The sequence below is a fragment of the Diabrotica virgifera genome, chromosome 8 (genome assembly GCF_917563875.1).
Source record: "Diabrotica virgifera virgifera chromosome 8, PGI_DIABVI_V3a".
Classification (NCBI taxonomy): Eukaryota; Metazoa; Arthropoda; class Insecta; order Coleoptera; family Chrysomelidae; genus Diabrotica; species Diabrotica virgifera.
This window is the reverse complement of record NC_065450.1, coordinates 115,038,242-115,063,043: the sequence shown is the minus strand read 5'-3', so window position 1 is coordinate 115,063,043 and position 24,802 is coordinate 115,038,242. Positions and strand designations below refer to the sequence as shown.

The window sequence follows — 24,802 nt, the reverse complement described above, 5'->3', positions numbered from 1 at the left end:
TTATATCAGTACACTCTGCGTTCCACCATGGTAATGAATTTCTTTTATGTAGAGTTTGTGTTTTACCTATATGATTTTCACCGGCAAGATGGATTAATGATATAAACGAATTCAAAAGTTCATCTATATGATGATTTTCGGTGACTTCTTTTAAGCTATGGCAGTTCTGTTGAGTATACTTTTTGAATAAATACCAATCGGCATTCTTTAGATTCCATTTTGGAATTGGGGTTGTATTAGTATCTTCATAATTACTGTTAAAAGAGACTTTAATAGGATAATGATCACTTCCAAATAAAAACGGAATTACATCCCATGAAAATTTTGCTGACAGTACAGGATCACATAATGACAGGTCGATAGCTGATGAAGTACCTGTATGAATATTATATCTTGTTGATTGTCCATCATTCAGTACGTTTAGGTTTTTTGAGGTAATTATGTTTTCTAAAATTTTGCCCTTGGAATTTATTCCAAGAGATCCCCATATTGGATTATGGCTGTTAAAATCACCAACGATTATTCTGGGAGTGGGAATCTGATCTAATACATCTGAAATATCTGCTTCTGTGATAGGTAAGTCAGGTGGAATATAAATATTACAGATATTCATTTTTTGTGGAAAGGACACTGATACTCCTACTACTTCTAAATTACTATTGATTACTAATGATTCTGATTCATATTTTTTGTTAACATACGTAACAACTCCTCCACTAGCGATATTTGCGTTGTCTCGGTTTTTATGGAAACAAGAATAATTCTTCATGTCATAACTATGATATCCTTTAAAGTTTGTTTCTTGTAAACATATTATTGATGGTGAGATTATTGAACATAAATGTTTAAGCATTTCTAAACGGGGATAAAACCCGTTAACATTCCATTGTAGTATCGGTTCGAAGATTTTAGTTTATTTCTGGAGCTGAATTTGTCGAACAATCACTATCTTGATAAGCGGGATCGTCTAGCATTTTTTCGATTTTGTTTATTAATTTAGTGTATTTGGTTTTCATGCTTTTTTCTGTAAAATATGGCTTAATTGTTGTTAACATGTAAATAAAGTTGGGTATATCCGTTGTGTATGTTTGTAATAAACTAATGGGATCAGTCGAGCTAGTATAATTTTCAAAAAAGTCAAGTGTTTGTTCATATGTTAAGTTAAAATTATTTGACGTATCGTGAAATACTGTTTTTGTTGGCATCATTATTTCCTGAATTGATCTGGTAGATTCAGTTTGCTTTTTTTGTTTCTTTTTGGTTTGTGTTGGTACTTTAAATTCTTTATTTAATTCTTCAGTGGGAGATGGAGTAGTATTAATTTCCGAAATTGTTCTCTTATTGGTCGTTGACTGATCCTTAGATATACAATTAGTTTCCATAATTAATACGGGGGGCATTAAATTAGTATCTGTTTGTTGGTTAAGTGAAGGTTCGGCATTAGAATTACTGACTGGATGATTTGGTTCCATTTCTAGGGGTGATGGGATAGACTTGGGGGATTCTTGTGGTTGTTGTTGTATTGGTTGTTGTTGTTGTATTGGTTGTTGTTGTTGTATTTGTTGTTGTTGTATTGGTTGTTGTTGCATTGGCTGTTGTTGTATTGGTTGTTGCGGTTGGTGTTGGATATGAGAGGAATCGTTTTGTTGATTATGATTTGAACAATTTGCTGCAATGTGACCTGTGTTCTTACATATAAAACATGAAGGTTTATCTAAACTTAAATATATGCGATACGAAGTTTGATCATATGTCATTAAGAAAGAAGAGGGAAGGTCTATATCTGCAAGTGGTTGAATATAAGTTTGTCTTCTAAAACTGAGGACGTGTTGAAATTCTGGAAGTTGACTACCGATTCTAAGGAAGGTTAAAGGTGACATTAATTTAAGACCGAATTTGGTTAACTCATTCTCTATTAGAATATGTGGAATAGAAGGGCAAACACCCGATAGTAACAGTCTTTCGTTTGGAGTTATCAATTTTCGTGCTTTTAGATTTTCGCCTTTAATTGTTATTTCTGCTGGACCGGACATAAATTTTTCCACCAGGGATTCGCTGGAGAGATAAATACATATTCTGTTATTTGATAGCCTTGATGAAAATAAAATATTCCGTGGATGAACAACTTCACCAAGTGCTATTAAGTACTCTTCTATTTTAGTATCAGGTAGCGAATTAAATAAAATTGCTTGCAGCTTTGAAGGAAATTGAATTGAAGAAGCATTGTTAAGCACAGTTGAATATGAGGTTTTGTTTTGAGGTTGTTGATGATCTTCAGTCATGATTGTTGACAAATTAGTTAGGTCGGATCTGGTATCATTTGGTATACTCATTAGTAATTATGAACCAGTTTCAGAACCAGAACTAGTTCCGAGAACTGGCCTTTCGGCCGTCACTTAACCTTACAAACGGTATGCTTTGTAATGTTTTGAATAAATAAATAATAAAAACTCACTGGTTTATTCCGTAAGGTAACTGCACTATATACTATTACTTTTTGCTTATTTTCAAGTTTATTTGGATATAAACTACTTGAAAAAAGATGATTTTTTTGGGACTGAAATGTAAACACAGTTTGTGTTACCATGTTCAGGACCGGACTCTTTGTTTGCTTTCGTGTTAGTAGTTCTCCGTCCTTGCCTTAGTCAGTTTTGGTCTAAATGAATGAAAGTCTAGCTTGCCTTTTTTCCTCTCCTCTAGTTCTGCATTCATCATCATACCATTTCGTATTTCTTTGTCTCTTGACTTTTCCAACAGTTTCCTCTGCGTATTCCGTTATTACTGTTTTACTCTTGTTAAATAATGACTTAACAGCTTCTATGAAACACGATAATGTTAATAGTCCTCATCAAAGTTTTTTCTTGTTAATGTAGGGAGTCTTGTAGAAATTTCATATCTTAACTTTCATCTACAACTTATATTCATCGAGATTAAAAAAGCAATAAAAGAAAAATATGAAACAACTTTTTCCTCAAATAGAGGCAACAAAATTTATTTATATTATAAATATCGACAATCTACCTATACAATTCTGGTTTATGGACCTTTAGCTACAGCTTGAACTCTGTTCAAAACATCTTCAGGAGACAAATCTTTCAATGAAATACATTTTTCCTTTCCTAAATCTGAAACAGAAATTTAAGTGTGATTATCAAAATTAGTATACAATTTTAGAAAATGTTCCAATTAGACAATTCACTGTTGGCTGTTGGTGGAAGTCGAGAAAACAAGATGTCATTCAACTTTAAGCCAACAAGTAAAAAATGACAATTTTTTTAAAATCTTCAAAAATCCAAAAATGTAGCTTAATAGAAAAATTTCAGATAATTTAAAACGTAATATTAACAATTTTAGAAACTATGCTGTAAATTCTTATTGGTACAGGTGAGTACATAGGTGGGGTAAACTTACCTCTCAAGGGGGGAGGGACTTTTGGCCAAACATATTTGTATGGTATTTATAACTTAGGTAGGAAATACAAAAATATTGACCTGCCTTCAAAAATATTGGTAACAGGAGCAGGGTAAATTTTTGATTTTCAGAAAACTTTGGCCCCATTTTTGGCAATTAGACATAGTACAGCATTCATAAAGACAGTTTCAGATTGTTATATAGATTACTTTTTTTGAACACCCTACATATCGGCTGGAACAGGGTGAGAAGTCTAGGGCGCAACTCCTTGAGGTCATTGAAAAATGTATTGAATGTACCAAATAATAGTGCCACTATATTATGCAGTCTACCGTCACGTTTCTACTATAATACCTTGCCTCTACTATAATACCAAAATACCTTGCGATCTATGAAGAGATGCGATGAATAACCTGTATTATATTACAGTGCCAGTAAAAAAATCTTTACAAAGTGAATGAAACACATAAATCAGAAGAATTATCATTTTAATTTTACTAATTAATACTTTGTCATATCAATTTACTATTTTAGTTGGGAATAAGCAAATTTTGTGGCTTATTCCCAACTAAAACAGTAAATTGATATGACAAAGTATTAATTTGTAAAATTAAAATAATAATTCTTCAGATTTATGTGTTTTATTCACTATGTTGTAAATATTTTCATTATTGTATGCCAAACCTTCAGAGAAAGGATTTTGGTATTGTTTAGCCGCCCAGGTATACAGTGTCGACAAATAATCTCTTTACAAAGCAAATAAAACGCATAAACAGAAGAATTATTATTTTAATTTTACAAATTAATACTTTGTCATATCAACATACTATTCTAGTTGGGATTAAGCCCCAGAATTTGCTTATTCTAGACACTATAATAGATATGCACAGGTAGACCGCATACTGTAGTAGCACCCAAATGATTACCTGATGTCAACTTGACAAAACAGTCAACATTATATTGCATGATTGGGAGGCACTAAATCATAGACAGCAAAACCTTTTTGGAAACTAACAGTTTAGCTACACTACAAGTTTATAACAGACAGCCTTAAAAAATAATAAAGAAAATCTTTATAGGAAGTTATATTATAATCTACTATTGGTAAATTATATTGGCACTAAAATTGGCAATTTAAATAAAATCACAATGTAATTTCACAATGTAATGTCTAATTAATTCTGAAATAGGAATTAAAATTAACTGAAATCCCATCAAATTAATTAAATAATATGTAATATATGGTCCAAGTCAAACAGTTAGGCGTGCACGTCATAGATTTAATGACATCATAACCCAATGGTATAAACTTGACAGCAAACAAAATTTAACACATTTTTCCTCATATAAGTATTAGTTTTTTCGCTACTGTCAAGTTTAGCAGGAAAGCGCTGTTGCCAAATAAAAAACATATATTTATTTACCACAGCAGCTACCGGCTATATTTTTATTTATTCCATGAAAGTACAAAAAATGTCACTTTTATAGTAATGTTATATACAAATTACAGACTCTGAGCGAAGGCTATGTGGGTCAAACTAGTGAGTAGTATAATTAGTTGAACACATTAAAAATTTTGAAGAAGATAATGAGGTTCAACTGTACAAACTATTTGTATAAGCCTACTAATATTATCATTATTGATATAATTTTAACAGAGGAAAAACTCAAATTTCTTTATCCAAAAAAGGATACAAAAAAAAAAACAAATTAAAATAAACAAATGTACGAAATGTTACTGTAAGGAGGTTATAAAATGGTTATCATAAATTAGACTTTTCAAGTCGATTAGCTGAACTAGCTTTGAGGGTGTTTTCAATGTCAAACGCTGAGCGCACATGCATTTGAAACAAGTAGGTAATATTCATTATTTATTTTTACATGTTTTAAATTAATTATTGGGTAATATAAAACGATTAATATGGAATTTTCACGTTACAATAATAGTTGGCGTCAATGTTGTATATGTATATATATAAATCCCGTTCACAGCGTAATACGCCTTTGGGTTCCCGTTCGCCAAGCCTGTCTATTCTGCCAGTCTTCTTCAGATAGATTTCTTGCTGACATTGCTTTTGAGATTCCTTGGATCCATGTTGTTGGTGGTCGTCCTCGTTTTCTTTTCTCTGGTGGTACCCATTCTAATATCTTTTTGGGTAGTCTTTCTTCCCCCATACGTCTAACATGTCCGTACCATATTAGTTGTTGTTTTTCGATGTCTTCTATAATTGATCTTTGTACTTTCATTTGTCTCCTGATGTCCTCATTTTTCACATGTTCTAATCTAGACTTTCCCGCTGCTCTCCTCCAAAAATCCATTTCAACTGCCAATAGGTTACCTTTAAGTTTTTGTGATAACTGCCACACTTCTGAGCCATAGACGATTACTGGTTTTAATATGGTATTATATATTCGTTTTTTCGTTTCCGGTCTTATATTTTTTTGCCATAATACTGAATTCAACGCACCTATAACTTGTTTTCCTTTGGTTATTCTGTCTTTTATGGCTTCATCACTTCGTCCTGTCTTTGTCAGTTTTACCCCCAAATATGTACATTGGTCACATTTCTTAATAGTTTCATCTTCTAAGTCGAGGTCATCTGGATTATTTTCTCCTCCCACGCAAAGATATTGTGTTTTTTGGACATTTACTTCCGAGGCCCCATTTTTTGTACTCTTCCATTAGTTTTCTAGCCATATACTCCAGGTCTTCTTTGTCTTGGGCAATAACTACCTGGTCATCTGCATAGTGCAACGTATATAACGTTTCATCCCCAATAGATAGCCCCATCCCTTTACACTTCTTCTTCCAGTGCCTGAGTGCTTCATCGATATATGTTGTATATGTTACAGTTCAAATTGATTATCCAGTTGGAGTTGACTTTTCCTAGTTCGAGTCGACTCAAACGGCTGGTTTTAGTAAAAGTTGATTATAAATATAAAATGAAGATTTTTATTCAACATTTACTAGTAAAAGTAGACTCCAACTAGTTAAAGTATACTCTTCCCAATGCCATTTAGTAAAAGTTGATTCACACAAACAACCGATTCTAGAAATTAAATGTTACTGTATATTATGTTCAAATATATCGTGATATTTATAGTCCAGGCTGTATCGTCGCCCTAGTTAGGTAAATTATTCCAGTTCGATTCTTTTGCACAAACTTACTCAAGAAGTGCTCCTTATAACGAATCCACAGGGTGTCAGGTGGTACACTTCGCGTCAAAAAAAACTGGTACAACTCTTATAACCGAAAATCGTGTTTTTCAAGTTGTGTAAGTTGATCTTGTCACAAGTGTCATTCCAATTTCTAGGGCAACGTTGCCAGTTCAGCGAAAATATTATATCAAAATAGGTAAAAACGGGGCTGTGCGACAGACCGCATTTTTTAATATACATACTAAAAACTAAAACAATTGTAATTTTCTGTCATCTCAATTAAGTATCCATACATTGATTCGTGTTTTATTATAATTTATGAAAATATTTCAATTCACAAATAATGATAGATAATAAATCTTGACATGACTTTAAATTATTATGTTTAATGTCAAATCGAGAGGTGTGATTGGTTTCTCATAAATTGTAGGACAAAACTGCATTAAGTTGTGTAGAATAAATAAAACACACTGGAAAAATTAAAAATTTAATTTGAAATTAATACAAAATGAATAACTTTTACAGCGAACAAGTGTGTAATTTAAATATATGTATTACAATTCGAAATATACATTTTAAACGTTATTTTTTGTATTTAGATTTAGTGCAATTCCGTTATCTGTGATGGCAACAACGAAGTGATTCACGAACAATAATTGTCAGTCTGAACACAGGTTTACATTGGGAAAAAAAAGTGTACCAGTTTTATATGACGCGAAGTGTACCGTAATCGAAAAATTGTTTAAACAATTTTTTTTAAACAAATTCACAAAAAAAATTAGTTCACTTCGGACATTTTTTTTACATCATTTGGGTCATTCGGAGCAAAAGAGATCTTTTGTGATTTTTCTGTAAAATTTATTGTTCTCGAGTTATACGCGATTTAAAATTTGAAAAATGCAAAAATGACCATTTTCAAGGCTTAATAGCTCAGTTAAAAATTATTATTATGAAAGTCAGAAAGTCACCAAATCAAATTTTAACGACCCCCCCCCCCCCTACAAGGTACTGAAGAAATATTTGTCATTAGTTTATTACTAAGCTGTTATTTTTAATTATTAACAATGAGCGCTAGGAGCGTATTGAGGCGGCTGTCAATGTGAGTGCGACTGAGATGCACCATTGGACGGTCGGAATGGAGGATCTTACTCGCACTCACATTGACGGCCGCCGCAATACGCTTTTAGCGCTCATTGTTGATAATTAAAAATAACAGCTTAGTAATAAAATAATGATAAAAATTTCTTCACGATCTTGTACGGGGGGGGGGGGGGGGGGGGCTTTAAACTTTGATTAGGTGACTTTCATAATAATAGTTTTTAATCGAGTTATTACGCCTTAAAAATGGTCATTTCGCATTTTTCAAACTTTAAATCGCGTATAACTCGAAAACTATCAATTTTAGAGAAAAATCACAAGAGACCTTTTTTGCTCCGAATGACCAAAATAATCTACAAAAATTTGTCCGGAGTGAAATACTTAATTATTTATAAAACAGTTCGTGAAGTATGCTTTTTGCGCACGCACGCGATGTTTAGAGCACGAGCGGGCCGAGTGCTATACATCGCCTAAGTGCGCAAAAAGTACTTCACGCACAGTTTCTTACAATATTTTATCTACCAAAAAACAAAGAAAAAAAAATGCAACTCTTCGTCACTGGAATACATTCCTATTTTACAATTTTTTAGAAATTTGACATTTAAAAATTCAAAGTTCTGTCGAACCACAAAACTGTCAAAACTGTAATTTATTGCTCACATGTCATCACCATGACAAGGAGAAAGTTAAGGATATTTGATTATATGAAAGTATGCTAGAATACAGTGCGAAAAAGTAAATCCCATTTAAAATACACTATTACTACAGGCACACTTTAAACCCTTCATGTACTGCTATGTATATTTACAATTTTCACACAATAAAAACTTATACATAATATGAGGTAGAGTAGATACGAATTATTTTTGTGATTTTGGTTAACAAAAATGGGTTAAACAATTTTTCGACCGCGGTACCTATAACGGTCCACCCGTTATAATAGCATTTTTAGCTCTTTAATTATTTTTAATAATTATTTTTCTCGATCTCTTAATTAAGTTCTCTAAATTTCTCTATTTCTGATTATCTTTTATATTTAAAATTTCTTGCGACGATGCCACAACTAATTATGTGTGGTATCACTGGTTGACTTGTATGACGCCATACCACAACACACTCAAAACTGCTGTTAGGTTCGTGGGTTGGTAGTGGTGGATTCTTTCGTGTTCTGGGCCCTGATTCTAATTCATTTCGACAGTCGCAATTTCATTTCGACACCGCCATGACAGCCGCAGAGGATAGCGATTCTTATTCATTTCGATATTAGTTACAACTGGGGATATTAACTTAATCATGTTGAGACTGCTCAGAATTTGGGTTGGCGCTCCGGTTTATTGGAATTTGTTAACGAGAATAGTCTGGGAAAATTATCGAAAAAATGCCATTTTTGGGAAAAATTATTTACCAGCTATTTTATTGCTAAAATCGAATCTTAAGATTGCATATATTAGTAATATGGGGTATGACAAGTCCGCAGAAAGTGTGTTATTTTATTTATAAACAAATTAGCACTCCTAAATCTTCTTTTTTTTTCAATTAGTGGTCTGTAACTCCTAAAATTTTTCCTTTGAGCCAAAAACACTCAAATAAAAATTCACCCTAATTTAGTTCTGCACAAAGTTATTTTTTTCCGATTTCCTTCAAAAAAATTTTACTCAGAAAATCCGAGTTTTCCCAAAAAATCTGCAATTTTCAATTAAAATTTTAGGGAAGTACCTAATTATTTATCAATAATTAAATAATTGATGACATGAAAGATTTATTATAGTAGATTATACAGAGGGGCTAAATTATGGAATAAATTCATTTCTTTAAAACGGACGATTTTGGAGCAAAATCCCGAAAAAGGTCGATTTTTATTTTTAAATTACAATTTTTTGGCATATATTTCATACTAGTGACGTCATCCATCTGAGCGTGATGACGTAATCGATAATTTTGTTAATGGGAATAGGGGTCGTGTGGTAGGTCATTTGAAAGGGCGTTCAATTCTCTATTCAGTAATATAAACATTAATATCATTAGGTATTTATACAGGGTTGCCAAAAAAATTTTTTTAATTAAATTAATTGGCGCAAAAAGAAGAATGTATGTAATTTATTTAACTCAAAATACATTGTACTGCTGTCAGAAAATAGAAAAAAAGGTTTATTTCACAAATAAACATTTCTTTTCGCTTAAATTAAATCACAAACAGCCTCCCTCCTACCTATGGGCAGTTTGAACATTTAATTTAAGCTAAAAGCAATGTTTATTTGCAAAATAAACATTTTTTCTATTTTCTGACAGCAATAGAATGTATTTTGAGTTAAATAAATTACATGCATTCTTCTTCTTGCGTCAATTAATTTAATTCAAAAAAATTTTTGGCCTCCCTGTATAAATAATGATATTAATGTTTATAATACTAAATAGAGAATTGAACGCATTTGTAAATGAGCTACAACACGAACCCCTATTCCTATTTAAAAAAATAATCGATTACGTCATCACGCTCGGATGGATGACGTCACTAGTTTGAAATATATGCCAAGAAATTTAATTTAAAAATAAAAATCGACCTGTTTCGGGATTTTTCTCTAAAATCGTCCATTTTAGAGAAAATGGATTTATTCCATAATTTAGCCCCTCTCTGTATATCAGGAGACTGGCGACAATCTAACCAATAGTTTAGCAATAATTAAAATGTTAATTAAAAAATTTCGGTCGAAATAATAACCAGCAAGATTATGATACACCAGAATAACTATGATTTTCGTATAAAAAAGCACTATACCTATTCAACGTACCTTACAGGATTGAAATTGGACCATTTGAGCGGTCTCAGGAATGTTATAAAGAATCAATTTTTTGGCTTATAAACACATAGAACCCCTCAGAAAATATTAGATTAAATTAAATTAAGTTAACGCTGTTGAAAAGGGCACGGCTTCTGTGTCCTTTTCGAAGAAAAACAAATTGAATTGCGAGGACTGATTCCAGGTATAGCCGGTCAAATTTGACCGGCATTTGCGACCGGGTTATAAACAACAGGATTTTAATCTTTGAACCATTAAATAGATACCTTTTAATTCCGGTCCTCTTTGTACATACAAATTTTCATATCTTCAAGACACTCATAACAAAAAAGATTTATGTCACTGTCACCAAATTATTTAATTATTGATAAATAGTTACTTCCCTCAAATTTTAGTTGAAAATTAAAGATTTTGTTTGGAAAACCCGAATTTTCCGAGGAAAATTTCCGTCGAAGGAAATTGGAATAAATTATCAATGTGCAGAATTAAATTACTGTCAATTTTTATGTGAGTGTTTAGGTTTAAAGTTAAAATTTTCGGAGTTATAGAGCAATAATATAAAAAAATATTTCGGAGCGCTAATTTGTTTATAAACAAAATAGCACACTTTCTGTGGACTTTGCACAGCTATATTACTAATATAGGAAACCTTAAGATTTGATTTCAGCATGTCCAGCAATAAAATAGCTGGTAATTAATTTTCCTTGTTTTTTTACTAATTTTCCCAGATTATTACCTTACATCTTTCATTGAGTTGATGATTCATGTTGTGGACATTCTCAATTATTATATTTCTAATTTAATACTATTCTATCTAATTCCGCAAAACAAGCAAATTTCAATTAAACCCAGTTATATTATAATAACTTTTGCTTTAGTTTTCCTTGCAAGAAATAAACAAAACACATCTAAACTAAACCTAACCTCGCTTTTGGCCATTCATTCATCTCCGTGTCAAATAATTTCGACAGTCGAAATTATAATATCAACACCCTTTAATTCGATAGTCGCTATTTCATGACGTCACTTCGTTAGTTCAACTAAAATCCACAAGGCTCGCACAATCGCATTTCAACCGTCGCCATATTGAAAGCGACTTGTTTTTGGTCGAAATTTGATTTAGAATCAGGGCCCTGGGGCCGTCGTTGTGAGGAACTAAAAGAAAACTTTCACTTTTGGTTGAATCTTCGTTCGTGAGTGGCGTGTGACAAATTGGGGTCAAGATTTACAGGTGAAGACCCGGTTTTATCATTAAAAGTATATAATTGAATTTCGAAATGTGGATCAATAAAATATATTTAAGAGCGTTTAGAAGAACTCAAGAAATAGATAGATCGAGTTTTCCGGCATAGAATTATCGCAGTCACACGGTAACTACATATTTCTTTTTATATTACTTTTTTCTTGTTTTTTTCAACTTGTCACTTTGTTTCAAGGTGACGTATATAATCTTTCCAAATTAAATCTTATGTGTAGATTTATTCAATGAATTCAGTATATTAAATTATTCCAATATCTTATAAGTAATATTCATTCAGAGAAAATCCTAACCTCCATTTTTTGCTATCTAAATGTATATTTGATATCTGTATATTTTATTCTTACATCTAATAAGTAAACTATATTATTTTATAGGAATCAATATCTATTCGGTATTTAAATCTTAAATCCACATGTCTATAATGAGAACTTATCACATAAATCCTTGTCAAGGTCAAGTGTTGTCAAGACTTCAATAATAGTTTAGTAAATTTTTTGTGTTTAAACTAATAACTTTTTACCTTACTATCTATCAAAAAAAAAACATTCCTCGTTATTCTTCTCTCTTTCCTTTGATTACACTAAAGAAATGGAAGTAAATGGAAATTGTTTTTGTAGCCACTCACGGGAAAAATTATATCTCACAACACCGAGAGCCAACCACTAGTCACTTTGGGGGAACAAGTATTTGGGGCCATTCCGGCTCCTTTCGATTCTACACCTGGACCTACAGGAAGTACCATTTCGTACCATCCAGGTGCTCATTTTGGAATGTAGTAGCGGACTGTTAGGAGTCATTTGGATTTGTTTGGGAACATTGAGTGATGTGTTTTAGTAACTATTGGTTTTTTTTTACTTTTCAGACATTTGGTTTAATGCACTGTTTTTTTTTTCAGATTTAGTTTACCTCTGGTTTTTTTTTGTATATGACATATTTGTATATTAGATTATTAGGTTCCCAAACTGTTGATCCTATGGTACGTTACTTGTGTACACAAGGTAATACGCCTAGAAAATTAGGTTTTTGTATTTTATTATTGGTGTAATATTTATTTTGTAACATTACTTGCTTGTTTCCCAAATATTGTATTTATTCGCTTTATTTCGGTTGTTCGGTTAATTCGTCGTTACTTTATTTCATTGCATTTGCTCGGTTAATTTAGGTCATTTTTTCAGTATTTTTCTTAACTTCACTTCTATAACGTTTATTCATTTGTATATTTAATTTTGCTTTATTCAGTATTGTATTTTCTCTTAGTGAGGCTTGGGCCTATTTATTTGTATTATTTTCATCTTTGTCGGTTTCATTTAGTTGTACGTAGCAAGCGTACTATAACCATTGGGTAGAAATCTCATGTGAGTTGTACCCTATATGTAAGTGAGAGGTAATTTGTAACACATTATTGTTATTATCTTAGACAAATATAACTTTTTGTATAACTTATGTCATTTTAGAGTCACATGATATGCACTTTGTGTAACTCAGAGATTGTCAAAGATCTAGTAGTTATTTTTAATAAATATTTACTTATTTTGTATATCAATAATTTTATTACTCCTTTATGTTCATTATTACAGGTTTGATATATTTAATATTTGACAGCAGTATAAGATACCTGGGAAAATGATCGAAGATCATTTTCATGGCGCCCATGATTTGTTAGATTTATTTATCTTGTTTGTCTTTAGAAATTATTCATCTTCATTCCTTTTCAGTACCTTATTCTTATTTTATTATTTCACCTTTTAGTCATCATTACTATCTACATAGAGCTACTGTTCTTCGACAGGCATGCAAATCAGCCGTATCCATCCTTGAGTGTCAAGTGGTTTTCTTGCATCTCTTGCTAGCCAACTCTATTCAGTTTGCCTGTCTCTTCCCACTTCTACTTCTATCCCTTCTAATCCCCCTTTCTTCAGTACTACTGCAAAGTAGTATTTTTTTCTCCTACTGCGGCTTCTCAACGCAGAAGCAACTTCACCCTTTTCTTTACATCTATATCTCTACATATTATGTCTCATATATTTGTCCCATAGCTTACATTTAACTATTTAGTTATCTAGTCTTTTCTCTATTTTTTCCTTACTTCTGTTGGAGTATATCTTTCTTTTTGCTTTCACTCCAACAGAAGTTTCCTTATTTTCGTTACACCGGCAGCCCAACTTGGTGCCAACCTTTTATAGGTTCTAAGATAGTAGTTCTTTTAGTTCATTTTTCTTTTATTGGAATTTTCTGTATTATTACCATTTTGATATCTTTGTATATATGTTATTTCTGATTAATTTTTGTCTTTAATTTTTATTTTTTTTTTATTTTATTTTTATTTATCCGCATCAACCACTCGGGTTATTAGCGGTACATTTATAATACAAAATAGATAGAACAAAAGATACATTTTTAGAATATAAGAATGACAAAAATATGGAAATTATTTAGAGTTTACAAAGAAAAAAGAAATGAATCATAATTTGTTATACAGTTTACAATGATTTACAAAAGATAAAACTTCATTGAATTTTGTGACCAGTGCTTCTTTCAGGCTGTTGGGTATCTTGAATATTGTTTTCGCTGAAGTGTATTCTGGACATTCTATTATTACATGGTTAACTGTGAGAGGTATTTGGCATTTTTGGCACATTGGTGGCGGTTCCTTGGAGATTACGTAGCTGTGGGTAAGTCGTGTGTGTCCGAGCCGGAGTCTGCTGATAATTACTTGGTCTTTTCTTTTTGGTGGCATAGGAAGATTTTTTGAAGATACGTCTGGTTTAATGGTTTTCAGATTTGTGTTTGTTTGATCCCATATTTCTTGCCAGATTTTGTTTACATGATTCTTGAATAAAGGTTTAGTGTCAGAGATTGGTATGCCTGTTGTAGTCGGAATGTTCACATTGTTTATCGCTTCGAACGCTGCTTTGTCTGCTAACTCATTACCAGTTATTCCTACATGGGATGGGACCCACATAAATGAGATGGTTTTCCCAGAAAATTGGAGCTGATGCAACGCGTCTTTAATTAGAAATAGATTGATGTGGGTAGGGTAAACATGTTTGATGGCCTGTAAAGAACTTAGTGAATCTGATAATATTAGTATTTGGTTTTCATTTGTATTTTTACAATGATTTAGTGCGTCAAGTATTCCTTGAAGTTCTGCGGTATAAATACTGCAGCCATCAGATAATCTAGTGGCGGAAATTACGTTTTCTGATACAGTAGCAGCAGCTATTCCGTTGCAACTTTTGGAGGCATCGGTAAAGAAAAGTTTGTAAGAAGAGTATTTGAGTAAATTTGTATGATATTGAAGCCTGATCTCAGCAGAGGTGTGTGAATGTTTGTTAGAATTATGTAAGGAGAGGTCTACTATTGGTAAAGAAACTGTCCAGGGGGGTGTCTGATATTTTTTTATGGATGCTAAGGTGTTTTGATTGATGCTATACGGTAATCGTTTAATGCGTTCGTAAAATGGTATTGCCTTGGTGGTGTAATTTCTGTATTGTTCCGGTGGTTCTTCCGATACTAAACTTGCGAGAAAGGTATTTTCCTTTGCGTTTAGAATTTTTGAATTGTAGCATAGTGATAGGTATTGTCTTCTGAGGTATAATGGTATTTCTCCTGCTAGAACTTGAAGGCTTCTTATTGGAGTAGTTCTAAAGGCTCCAAAGATTAGTCGTAGAGATGTGGTTTGAATGATATCCAGTTTTTTTAGTTGATTTTTGTTTGCTGTTTCATAACACATGCATCCGTAATCGAGCTTGCTTCTTATTAAAGTTTGATATAGCTTTAGGAGAATTCTAGTGTCTGAACCCCATTTATGATTGGATAACACTCTTAGTAAATTTATTCGTTGTTGACAGGATTGAATTAAATTGTTGATATGTGAAGTCCATGTGAGTTGTGAGTCAAATACTATACCTAAAAATTTGATTTCACGGACTTGTTTCAGAGAATATCCATTTAGACACAGGTTTAAGTTGTATTCCTCTCTTCTTTTGTCAAAGATTATTACTTTAGTCTTCTCAGTTGAAAATGTTAAACCAGTCTCTAACGACCACTTTTCTAGGCTGTTTAATGTTCTTTGTAAAATTTGCCTAGCTAAACCTATATTTTTACTTTTAACATATATTACTAGATCATCAGCATAAATACTAGCTTTTACAGGAAGCTCTATATAGTTTGTTATATTATTAATTGCGATTAGGAATAATATTGGGCTTAAGGCCGATCCTTGAGGAATTCCATTATGGAGTGATTTCGATGTTGATATGAATCCATTGGTTTTTACTTGTATGGACCTGTTTTGAAGAAAATTTTTGGTAAAAGCGAGAAACTTACCATCTATTTTCCAGTTTTTCATCATTTTGAGAATATAATGCGTCCATGTCGTGTCGAAAGCTTTTTTAATGTCAAAAAATATTGCGATTACTTTTTGTTGTTTTGTAAATGCTTTATGAATTTCCGATTCTAGTGCGACAATGTTATCAGTTGTCGATCTGTCTGAACGGTATCCGCTTTGTATTGGAGTAAAAAGGTTTCTGTTTTCCAAGTGCCATTTCAGTCTTTTACTTAATATTCTTTCCATTGCTTTGCATATATTACTGGTGAGCGATATTGGACGATATGAGGATGGTAAGTTTTTTGGCTTATTCATTTTTAAAAATGGAATTATAATTGCTTGACGCCATATTGAAGGGAACTTTTTATTTGTGTAAATATTGTTAAAGATGTCGACTAAAATTTTCTTTGCCGATTCCGGTAATTTCTCAATAAATATAGTTGGAATATCATCAGGTCCTGGAGAAGTTTTTTTAGCATTACTTAGGCTTTCGTTAAGCTCGTCTAGTGTAATAGGCATATTGAGAGGGCATAAAATATCTTCTATTTCGATCTGTGACAATTCGGATTTTTCTTTGTGTTTTAAGAAAATAGAGTTATATTGGTCATTGTTTGAATGTAGTTGATAGTGATCTGCTAAGATTTCTACAATTTCTAGTTTATTTGAAGTAATTAAGTTATCTGTAGTAATGGTGTCGATATGATTAACTTTGTTTGAGCCTTTTATTTTCCTTATTTTTTGCCATATATCACTTATTGGTGTAGATGAATTTATTGACGAGACATAATCGGCCCAGCTTTCTTTCTTAGATTTTTTGATTAGAAATCTGGATCTGGCTCTTAAGGCTCTAAATCTAGCTAAGTTGACTTCGGAATTGTGTTTTTTAAATATGTTAAATGAATGTTTTGTTTGTTTCAAAGAAGTCTCTATTTCGATATTCCACCAGGGTATGGGTGTTTTAGTGGTAGCTTTAGTTTTTCCAATCGCTTCTCTTGCTGAATCAACTATAACATTATTAAAATTTGTTATTGTTGTGTCTACATCTTCTAATATTTTGAAGTCTTCCATTCGTGCAGTTACTAAACTAATGTACTTTTCCCAATCTGCTGACTTTAATTTCCATGTTTCATATGGTCGCTGTCATATAAGTGTGAAAGCGTATTCCACTCAAGTAGTGGTGCTAAAGTTGAATCGCTGAGGGATAAATCAATGGTTGAAAACGTGCCATTGTATGCGTTGAAACGGGTAGGCATTCCCGTATTTAATAGTACTAGTTTGAGGTTGTTAATTATTTCCAATAGAGTTTTGCCATTTTTGTCAGTTTTTTCAGATCCCCAAGATTCGTTATGACAGTTTGTGTCAGCCAGAATTAATTTAGGAGATGGAATTTGTTCTATCACTTTTTGTAGTTCTAGGAGTATGGATTCGTCTGGATGTGGTAGATATATACTGCAAATGTTGATTTTGAAATGATGAAGTATTGACACTGCAACCGCTTCTAAATTTGTGTTTATCGGAATTTCTTTGGACTCGACAGTAGATTTCACAAAGATACCTACACCACCGCTAGCTATCTGCTGCACTGGTCTACATTTAGTGTAAGATGTATAGTTTTTTAAATTTACTTTATTATTAGAAAGTCGCGTTTCTTGTAAACATATTACTAAAGGTGAAAATTCATTGATTAGTATTTTTAAGTTTTCGATATGGCTGTAGAAGCCATTTAAATTCCATTGAACTATGAATTTGTTATTGAATAGGGTTACAGTCGCTTTCTTCCTCAGTAACAGAAGAGTAGTTGTCTGTTCCGTTTAGCTTTTTTAAAATCCTTGAAATATTGTTTTTAAGGCGTCGGTCGTTTGCGTTTGCGTGCACCATTTGCAATTCAGCGCTAAGTCCTTGTAGGTCATTAGTATAATCCTTTGCTATTGTTTCAGGCAATTTGGAGCCTATAGCATTTGTAATATAGTCACATAGTTCTGTATATTTTAGTGGGTAAAGAGTAGTGGCTGACGATAAAATGGCTTCTATAGGTTTCATTGAGGTTTCGATGTTAAGTGCTTTTTTTATTCTTTTGGGTGCAGATTGCTTTGGAGCTGGAAGTATTATTTTTTGATTTTCTGACTCTATTATTTCAGGAGATGTTGAAATTTGTCTTTTGATAGAAGTATGTGCTACTATGTTGGTAGTATTAGATGATGATTCAGATAGGTTTTGTGAGTTGGAGGAGGCACTTGGTGGTGGGTTGGTTATAGAAGTAGGAGGAGTACTGGATTGATGAGCAGTTGGAGACTCTGATGTAATGGATTTTTGATTTATTGGATAATTTTCTGTTTCAGAAGTATTAACATTCATAGGTTGAGATAACTGGTCAAGATTTTGTTCATTAGTTGATTCAGTAGTGCAGTTTTCATCTTTATGCCCTGTGGTATTACATTTAGAGCAATTTAGACCATCTAAGGAAAGATAAATTCTGTAAGCGGTGTTGTCGTGAGATATTAGAAGTGAATTTGGGATAGACTTATTAATTGTTGGAGAAACAAATACTTGACGCCTAAAGCTCAATATATGACTGTATTCAGATTCAGGTATGCCAACTTTTAAAAATGTTATTTTAGACACTGCAGTAAGCTCCAATTTTTTAAGCTCTTCTTCGATTATAGTATTTGGAATACTGGGACAGACACCTGATATCACTAGTCGGCTTGCAGGAGTAATTAATCTTCTGATCTCTATGTCATTTCCTTGTATTGAAACGGATTTGTGATTATGTAGTAAATTTTCTACGATTGTGGTGTTACTAAGATAGATGCATACTCGGTTGTTTGAGATTCTGGACGCGAAGATGATATTTTTTGGTTGTACTATAGTTCCTATTGCTGTTATGTATTCATGTATTTTTATGTCTGGTACAGATGACAAAACGACTGCTTGTTGCTTGGTGGGGAAGTTAAAATTCGTTACGGCGTTGGAATAAGTAATTGTTGAAGATGTTGAAGAGGTAGTTTGTGTTGATAGTGGTTTGGTATGAGTTAAATTATCGCTATCCATTTTTAATTTTTGCTTTCTTCATTTGAAGGAAATTTTCTAGAGCCGCTCCTGACTTAATTTAAATAAGCCGGTTATTCGGCGTTTTTATTTTAAATAAAAATGGATTTTCTGTTGGTTAGGTTTCAGCAATATTCTTTAAGAAATGGTTTGATATGGTCGAAATGAAAATTGTACTTACAATTTTTCTTCTCTGCACTTAAAAACCACTTTAAACTTCACTCTTATTACAAACTTGTTTTCTAATTCCTTTAATTTTTTATTAATAATAAACAGGTAGACTTATACTGCTTCTTTTGGTTTTGATTAGTTTATTTTCGATACCTCATTTTTAGTTAGTGGTACAGCTCATATCTTAGTTTGGATTTTGTATTTTTATCGGAAACTTATTTATGTATTTAGATCGAGTATACATAACTGACATTATGTTCTATTAGTATAAATTTTTATTCCTTCTACCAATGGTAGTACGTTTGCGCGTACAATTAATCGTTGAATATATGCATACATTTTTTTTCTAGTATGGTTATATTTTATACACAACTAGAAATCATTTTCAGTATTTAGGTATTTTATTTACTTTATTGATTTGATTTTTTATATATTTTGCTGGCATTTTTGATTTGTTGGTGTGTCGCTAATATTTTCTCCATATGTATATTTGTCTTACAAACTTTAGATTATATTTTATATTTGTTATTTTTGATATTTGGGTTGTTTGGTAAGACAGGCACACACCACAAAGCAATATCAGTCCAGAACATTAGCTTCTATACATGATACGTTGAATTCGCATGGTTCGGATGATTACAGATGGTCATCCAAATTATTTTTCTTTAATTGGTAGTGTTAAACATAATTATAATTATTGTATGATAAAGTAGTTCCATTATCCATCTCAGTTTCTAGTTTTGTTAATGTTGATAATATACCAGTGTGGGTACCATAATAATATACCTAATGCTTATATGAATCAGATACTTTAGGTTGAGATTCAAATATAAATTCTTTATTAGTTGGGAAACATTGATACTATTTTTCTATTAAGTTATAGAACAATCTTCAGAAGAAGATTACCTTAACAGTGTTGTGTAAGCTAATCTCTTCTTCTGTTTGTCTTTAGCTTAGCTCAATCTTTAGTATGGTTAGAAATTTTAGTCTAATTTTTTTTCCATCTGATAATGCAGGTACCTACATACATTGCTTGATTTCATCTTTGGCTTTGTTGTTGATGACTTTATTTATGAATTTATTACTTATTGGTTTAATTATTAGTAGTACTTTATGTATGAGTTTATTTTTTTGGTATTATACATGATGCATTTTAATTATTAGTATGAGTCAATATTATTGATTGCTGATCCTGTCAGTAGGATTACACAATTAATAATAACTTCACTTGTATTTTTGTTTAGGTTTGCACACCTAACCCCTAATGTATAAATATCTTGGGTGGACTGTATTATTTTTGTGGTTCTAATAAAAGGAATTTATCTTCAATTTATTAAATTTATTCTTCGTCTAAAATACATTCGTTGGTGTACGTAATGAAATTGAATTATTGGATCTTGTCATTCTGACAATCGGCAACTTACTCAATATCAGCAAATATGTCATTGCCACCTTATTTAGGATTAAACAAATTATGTATTAAGTTTTAACATAGCCCCCACCTTGAAGGGAACCTTCAAATAATAATAATATTAATGTAATATAAAACACAACAAAATTAACTACATTACACATGTGAGTCCTGTAATGGTAGTAAAGAGAGGTCTCTAATAGATCGTTTTAAAACACCATTGGACGTCCGAACTTCCGCTACCCTAGAGATATTGTCTTTTCCAGAAAAAAAAAATTTTAACACTCGTCCAATGTTCCATCGGAAAGACGGTAACTGGCTATTCTTGATGAGGACAAAACTGTCCACTATTATTGGAGATGCAGGTTCGTTCCATTTATACTGCTTGTGTAGTTGAGTGACATAGTCTTTTGAAAACCGATTACAGATTGTTGCTTCAGTTGTTGCACAAATTGAAGTCTAGATAGTCGGTTAGATGGAACTTCTTGAAAATCAGCATCAGGAGGGTCTGTGATGATCCGTCCAATAAGAAAATGTGAAGGAGTTAGAGGATTTAGGTCAGGAGGATCATTGGATAATGCAAATAACGGCCTGCAATTTAATATTCCTTCAATTTGAATTAATAGTGTATTAAACTCTTCATATGTCAATATTGCATCTTTCAAAATTCTTTTAAAATGAAATTTTGTACTTTTGACAGCAGCCTCCCATAGGCCACCAAAATTGGGAGAGTATGGAGGTATAAAATGCCAGATGAAACCCTGATTTGCTGCAAAATCTAAAACAACACCTTGTTGCTGTTGTAAAAATTGACCCAACTCCTTAAGTTCATTGTAGGCACCTATAAAAGTAGTACCATTATCTGAGTATATATTTGAAGGCATACCTCGTCTTGAAATAAATCTACGTACATGCCACAAAATTTTCACTCGTTAAATTTGAAACTAATTCAAGATGTATTGACTTGGTTGAAAAACATACAAAAACACATATATAGCATTTGGTAATTAGTTTACCTCTTCCCTTTCTATCTGCAATTGAAAATGGACCAGCATAATCTATACCACTATGCTGAAAGGGAAATGATTGCAAAACACGTTTGTCAGGTAAGTTAGACATGAGTGCTGTACAGAGAGTAGGCTTTTCCTTAAAGCATATCATATAGTCTTTTATAAACCTTTTAGCTAGTAGATTTTTTGCTCCTCTTATCCAATATTTTTGTCTAATAGAAGACAAAAGTGATTGAGTTCCTGCATGTAAGAGTGTATTTTGTTTGTGTTTAATTATGAGGTGTGATAATGGATGCTTTGAACATAATAATTTTGGATGTTTTATGTCAAAGTTAAGCAAAGTAAAACGTAACCTGCCTCCTACACGCAAGACACCAACCTCATCAATAAAAAGTTGCAATGAACGTATTTTATAATGCTTTGGTAATTGTTTATTGGTATTTAGAATGTGAATAATATCATAAAATGACTCAATTTGGGCTGATTTATTAAGTTTCATTGTAACACTATTGAGTTTACTTGCATTAAGAGTTCCTTTATTTATAGAAATCTTTTGTAGTTTGTTAAGGTTTTTTAATTGAACATAAAATTCATGCCAAGTTTTCCACAAGTTTTTAGGAATATGTTCATCCCATAGTAATTCTTTAGACCATAACTCTTGAATAATAATTCTTGCTATTATAATACATGAGCTAAGCAATCCTAATCGATCATAAATTTTGGAAATATAAGATAGAATAATTGTTCTTTTTGTAACATGGTCTGAAGGTGTAATAAACAAATCTGGTTGACTAAGCCACTGAATGCCTAAAGTTTTAGATGATTCATTTTCTCCTAACATGAGAATTGAGTTGAAAACATTGTTGTCTGCAAGTTCATTTAACAAAGACTGTGAATTAGAAATCCACTTTCGAAGTTGAAAATGGCCCGAATTTAAAATAGAACAAATTTGTTGACACAGAAGTTTAAGTGTTTGAAGCTCCTTGGCACCAGTTAATAGATCGTTTACATAGAAGTCCTTTAAAACAGTTTTGGAAGAAAGTGGGTATTTATTTGAATGATCAATACCTAACTGATTTAAACATCGTATGGCTAGATATGGAGCAGCTGAAGTGCCATATGTGACTGTACTTAACTGCAAAACCTGAAGTTCTCTCTCTGGATCTCTCCAGATAATTCTTTGTAGTGATTCATGTTCAGGGATCATTTGAATTTGTCCATATATTTTGCTGACATCTGCTGAAACTGCGTAAATGTATTGTTTGAATTTGATTAAAATAGGAAATATATTACTTTGGATCTTAGGACCCACATATTGTATATCCTTAAGAGACAAACCACTAGTAGTTTTACAGCTTCCATCGAAAACTACTTTTAGTTTAGTAGTGAGACTTGATTCTTTGTATACACTATGATGAAGAAAGTAATAGGTTTGAAATTGTGTATCAATAGTCCTTGTAACATTGAATAATTGACCAAATTCTTGATATCCATCAATAAATTGCTTGTATAAGTATTTTAACTTTGGATTGGTTGTGAGTATTTTTTCGAGAAAATAGAAGCGTTTTACCGCAGTATCAAAGAAATTGCCTAATATTTCTGGAGGATATTTAAATGGCAATTTAACAATGAATTGTCCATTGGGAGCTTTAGATGTAGTATTTAAGAATAATTGTTTACTTTCAATATAATCTTGTGATAAAAAGTTACTTTCAGGAATTTTTTCTAATTCCCAAAACCTTTTTAATTGCTCATCTAAACTTTCAATAACAGAAAAATTGAAAATGTGTTGACTTGAAATGGGTTTTGATATTGGTGCTAAGCCTGCTACTGTCCAACATAGCATTGTATTTTGTAAAATTGGTAAGTTTTTCCCTAATTTTATTTGGCCTTTTGATAGCAAAAACCAAAATTCACTAGCTCCAATTAGTATGTCTATGCATACTGGCTCATAATGAGACGGATCTGACAATTTAATATTTTCAGGAATGCGCCACAGAGAATTGTTTAAGACATATGATGGAGTAGCAGTGCTAATACTTGGTACTACTGGACAGTTCAAAATTGTAGAAAACTGTTTATTGCTAGAAATTATATTGATGCTGCTTTTTTTATGAGTAATGCTTTCAGATTGGTTAATACCGATAATTGGAATATGTCTATTGATCAATGGAATATTAATTTTTTGACAAAAAGGCTCAGTGAATAAATTTGATTGTGCACCACTGTCTAAAATTGCTCTAGCTTTATGAAAATTGTTGTATTTATCCTTACCTTGAAATGTTACAGTAGGCAGCAAAACTTGTGTAACTGGAATCTTATTTTCAACTAATAAATTTGTTTGACTAGTAGATGGCTCTAAAATTATTGTTGATTTAATTTGAGAATCAATGTGCAGCAATGTACTATGCTTTTTTGAACATTTTTTACAATTATCTAGTCTACACTGATCTTTGGTATGGCTTATATTTGATTTTATTTTTGGTAAAAAGTTATTTTTTATATAGTCAAAAGATTGATTTGAATTGGGGAAAGTTGTACCATTAGTAACATTAATTGCATTTTTATTCACATAGTTCATTAATATTGCCATAGCATCAAAAAATGATGTTTTAAATTGCTTTCGTGTTTCATAATGAGTCTCTAGATCTGTTTCATCACATTTCTCCTCTATAGTTCTCTGGAGTTGATTAAACTCTTGTAATAAATCATTGTAACCAGTTAACCTGTATTCTACATCTGAAATAGTAGGCAAATTGGTATCTATACTTGTAGCAAATTCATTTAACATTGCTAGTTCTTGAGTCAATGAATTTCTGTTTCTTATTAATTGTTTAATAGACATATTAATAATCAAAATGGAAATATAGGCTAAATAGAAATTGTAATCTAGCAATGGTTTGACAAAGGTATAAATAGACCTTTGACAATAATTGTATTTGTATTGTAACAGAGGTAATATCGTATCTACCTCGTAATCCTCGTATAATCGTACCTCGTAATATAGAAATGGTAAATTGGCAATTGATTGAAAACAGGTATAAATAGACCTGTTAAAATTGTAATCTAGCAATGGTTTGACAAAGGTATAAATAGACCTTTGA

At 31.9% G+C, this 24,802-nt stretch overlaps 1 protein-coding gene across 1 annotated transcript in view; it reads right to left on the bottom strand.

The window, feature by feature from the left end:
- Positions 1–2,955: 2,955 nt before the first annotated feature.
- LOC126890683 (NADH dehydrogenase [ubiquinone] 1 alpha subcomplex subunit 2) overlaps positions 2,956–24,802 on the bottom strand; it is a 55,475-nt gene continuing 33,628 nt past the window's right edge. Inside the window, exon 3 of the mRNA XM_050659808.1 lies at positions 2,956–3,125. Coding sequence (XP_050515765.1) covers positions 3,037–3,125 — 89 coding nt within the window. The 3' untranslated portion in view covers positions 2,956–3,036. The remainder of the gene's footprint in view (positions 3,126–24,802) is intronic.